The following is a 3,318-nucleotide window of genomic DNA, read 5'->3' as shown; positions in this document are numbered from 1 at the left end:
CCCACCACCCTCAGTATATGGGGCCAGCGCCCTATTCACTGAGCCACAGGCACCACCCAGCTTCAGCTATTTCTTTTGTCAGAGTTTCATAATTCTCTTTATAGAGATCTTTCACATCCTTTGTTAGGCAAATTCCCAGATGTTTCATCATCTTTGGCACTACTATAAAAGGAATAGAGTCCTTGACTATATTTTCAACTTGACTATCATTGGCATACGTAAAAGCTACTGATTTTGTAAGTATTGATTTTGTATCCTGAGACACTACTGTATTCCTTGATTGTTTCTAAGAGTTTTTTAGTTGAGTCCCTGGGATTTTCCAGGTATATGATCATATCAGCAAATAGTGAGAGTTTGATCTCCTCTGACCCTATTTGGATACCCTTGATCGCCATCTTTTGCCTGATTGCATTGGCTAAGACTTCCATTACTATGTTGAATAGCAATGGAGACAGTGGGCGTCCTTTCCTAGTTCCTGATCTGAGTGGGAATGTTTTCAGTTTTACTCCATTCATTATGATATTGGCTATGGGTTTGCTGTAGGTGGCCTCTTAAGAAATGTCCATGCTATGCCTATTTTCTTAGTTGTTCTGATCATGAAAGGATGCTGGATATTATCAAAAGCTTTTTCTGCATCAGTTGAGAGAATCATACGGTCTTTGTTTTTTAACCACATTAATTTGGACAAAACTGTTTTTCCTAGATCATTGAGGAAGCAAAACGATCTCTCCATGATGCTCTGTGTGTCATCCGGAACCTCATCCGTGATAATCGCGTAGTGTATGGAGGAGGGGCTGCTGAGATATCCTGTGCCCTGGCAGTTAGCCGAGAGGCAGATAAGGTGACACATGGGACACTCACGTAACGATGAGTGAAAGAGACATCTCTGGTGGGGGGTGTGAGGCTGTGGGACAGAATGGTGGGGAGATTGGGGGGCGTCTGAGCTATAGGACCCATCTGTGTACTCAGGCTCGGGTTATCATACACTAGAATTCCTCAGCTGTTTCCAACCATTACATCCTTGAAATAGTAATAAATCTCTACAGTCTTAATGGTATTTGATATTCAAATTAATACAACTTAAAGCAGTAAGTACTGTTTTGTTCTTACATATTTTTCACATGTATGCCCTGTATCCTTATTCTGTAGTGACTTTTCAGTATTCTGTTAGATTAATTAAGACAGCATATTCTTAAAACTCAGCCTTTCAAAGTATAGAAGAGAGTCGTATTTCCCAGCTGCTGCTGGAGGTTTTGTCTGGTTCTGCCAAGTGTGCTTATCACTTGTGCCCTTCCAGTGCCCGACCTTGGAGCAGTACGCCATGAGAGCATTTGCGGACGCCCTGGAGGTCATCCCCATGGCCCTTTCTGAAAACAGTGGCATGAATCCCATCCAGACTATGACTGAAGTTCGAGCCAGACAAGTGAAGGAGATGAACCCTGCTCTTGGAATTGACTGTTTGCACAAGGGCACAAATGGTGAGGAGCTGTCACAATTCTTCTGTAGGGCTGTGATTTTTATCTAAATTGAATATTTGTGTATTACATTACTGTGGCATATGTTGTGAAGCTATCTTAAGTATACTTTACATATATAAAACAGTTAATTGTGAAGTGGACTTTAGCTACTACGTGGTTCTATCTGCACATTGTGTTTTCTCAATGTGATCGGCTCTAACTGCTGTAATCCCTGCGTAGTTCAGCTGCTGAAAAGGTAGGATAAGTTTAGCTGATTGAAACAGTGGTCCTAGGGATTTCTATACTAACAGAGCCATGTCTGGAGTTCTGTAATCAAAGAATCTTAGAAGTATATAGGTATATTCTGCTTTTCATACTCAATATCCCAAAGTTTTAATAAAAGCAACTCTTTGTCAGACAAAAAAAAATTTTTTTTTTTTTTAAGACAGAGTCTTACTATCTCACCCTCGGTAGAGTGCTATGGCATCACAGCTCACAGCAGCCTCAGCTCTTGGGCTTAAGTGATTCTCTTACCTCAGCCTCCCGAGTACCTGGGACTTCAGGCACCCACCACAACACTGAGCCACAGGCACCGCCCTGTCAGACAAATATTTAATGTTTTTACTTGAATGCCTGGTTGTGCTAAAATTTAGCATTTCTAGGTCTTGGAAATATTTTATATTTCTACTACAATATAATTTTACTTCAGATTTACTAGTTAGGGCATGGATACTTTGTGGGATGAGATGTCACTGAAAAGTTTCACCTTTCAGCTGGTCATTGGAAAGACTGGCGTCCTTCCCTCCCTTCAGTTCCCCAATAGCTTTTTGTTAACTGGGTTCAAATTTCAGAATGTCCTTGAAAGTAATGAAATCTAACTGAGATTAGCATCCTCCCACTTGGACTCTGACAGTTTGTATTTCTTAAGTTTGTGATTCCATAAATCAACATGAGAGCAGGTTATTGATACAAATATGTATGCTGTTCTAGGATAATTGATTTTCTTGTGTTTTGCAGATATGAAGCAACAACATGTCATAGAAACTTTGATTGGCAAAAAGCAACAGATATCACTTGCAACACAAATGGTTAGAATGATTTTGAAGATTGATGACATTCGTAAGCCTGGAGAATCTGAAGAGTAAAAAAAAAAACTAGTATAACATGTGAGAGCCACTACTGTGATGGGTATCTTGTGATGCATCTACAGTTATTTATTATCACATCCTTTTTTCAGACACTGTAGATGTTACAATAAAAGTAGCTATTTGGTAACCATAGTTTCACTTGTTCATAGCTGTGTAATTGTGGGGGTCACACGCTTTTGTATTCGTTATATTAAAGAATCTTTGAACAACCTTTATCATCTTTTCAGGTTTGAGAAACATTTATGGTAACATTAATTAAATGCTGCCTTAATTGAAGGGGTTTGAGTACATTTTTTAAATAAGCTGTGGGAATTATTTTAACAGCTTAAACATTTAGTTGTCAAGATTTGCTTTAGTATGGAGAGCAATGTGGACTTGATTTTATTCCTATCAGAATGGGTAGGCCCTTTGGTTGTAGAGATCCATCATGAATGAGTATTTCCACAGAGTTATGCTATTACTAGGCTACTCCAACGTAACTAAGGTATTTAATGTGATAACAAGACCCATGGGTTTGGTTTGGTTTTTTGGAGACACAGTCTCACTTTGACACCCTCAGTAGAGTGCGTCTTCATAGCTCACAGCAACCTCAAACTCTTGGGCTCAAGCAATTCTCTTGCCTCAGCCTTCTGAGTAGTTGGGACTACACGTGCCCGCCACAACGCCCAGCTATTTTTAGAACCAAGGTCTCAAACCTGTGATCTCGGGCAGTC

The 3,318-nt window shown here is 39.8% G+C and overlaps 1 protein-coding gene across 1 annotated transcript in view; it reads left to right on the top strand.

Annotated features, from left to right (window-relative positions):
- Positions 1 to 2,881, top strand: part of CCT5 (chaperonin containing TCP1 subunit 5) — a 22,418-nt gene extending 19,537 nt beyond the window's left edge. Inside the window, exons 6-8 of the mRNA XM_023513079.1 lie at positions 704 to 841; positions 1,298 to 1,478; positions 2,475 to 2,881. Of these exons, the coding sequence (XP_023368847.1) occupies positions 704 to 841; positions 1,298 to 1,478; positions 2,475 to 2,602 (447 nt within the window). The 3' untranslated portion in view covers positions 2,603 to 2,881. The remainder of the gene's footprint in view (positions 1 to 703; positions 842 to 1,297; positions 1,479 to 2,474) is intronic.
- The last annotated feature ends 437 nt before the right edge of the window (positions 2,882 to 3,318 follow it).

The sequence above is a fragment of the Otolemur garnettii genome, unplaced genomic scaffold (genome assembly GCF_000181295.1).
Source record: "Otolemur garnettii isolate 467f Iridium unplaced genomic scaffold, OtoGar3 scaffold00033, whole genome shotgun sequence".
NCBI lineage: Eukaryota > Metazoa > Chordata > Mammalia > Primates > Galagidae > Otolemur > Otolemur garnettii.
Note: the sequence above shows the minus strand (reverse complement) of the source record. Positions and strands in the feature narration are given on the sequence as shown.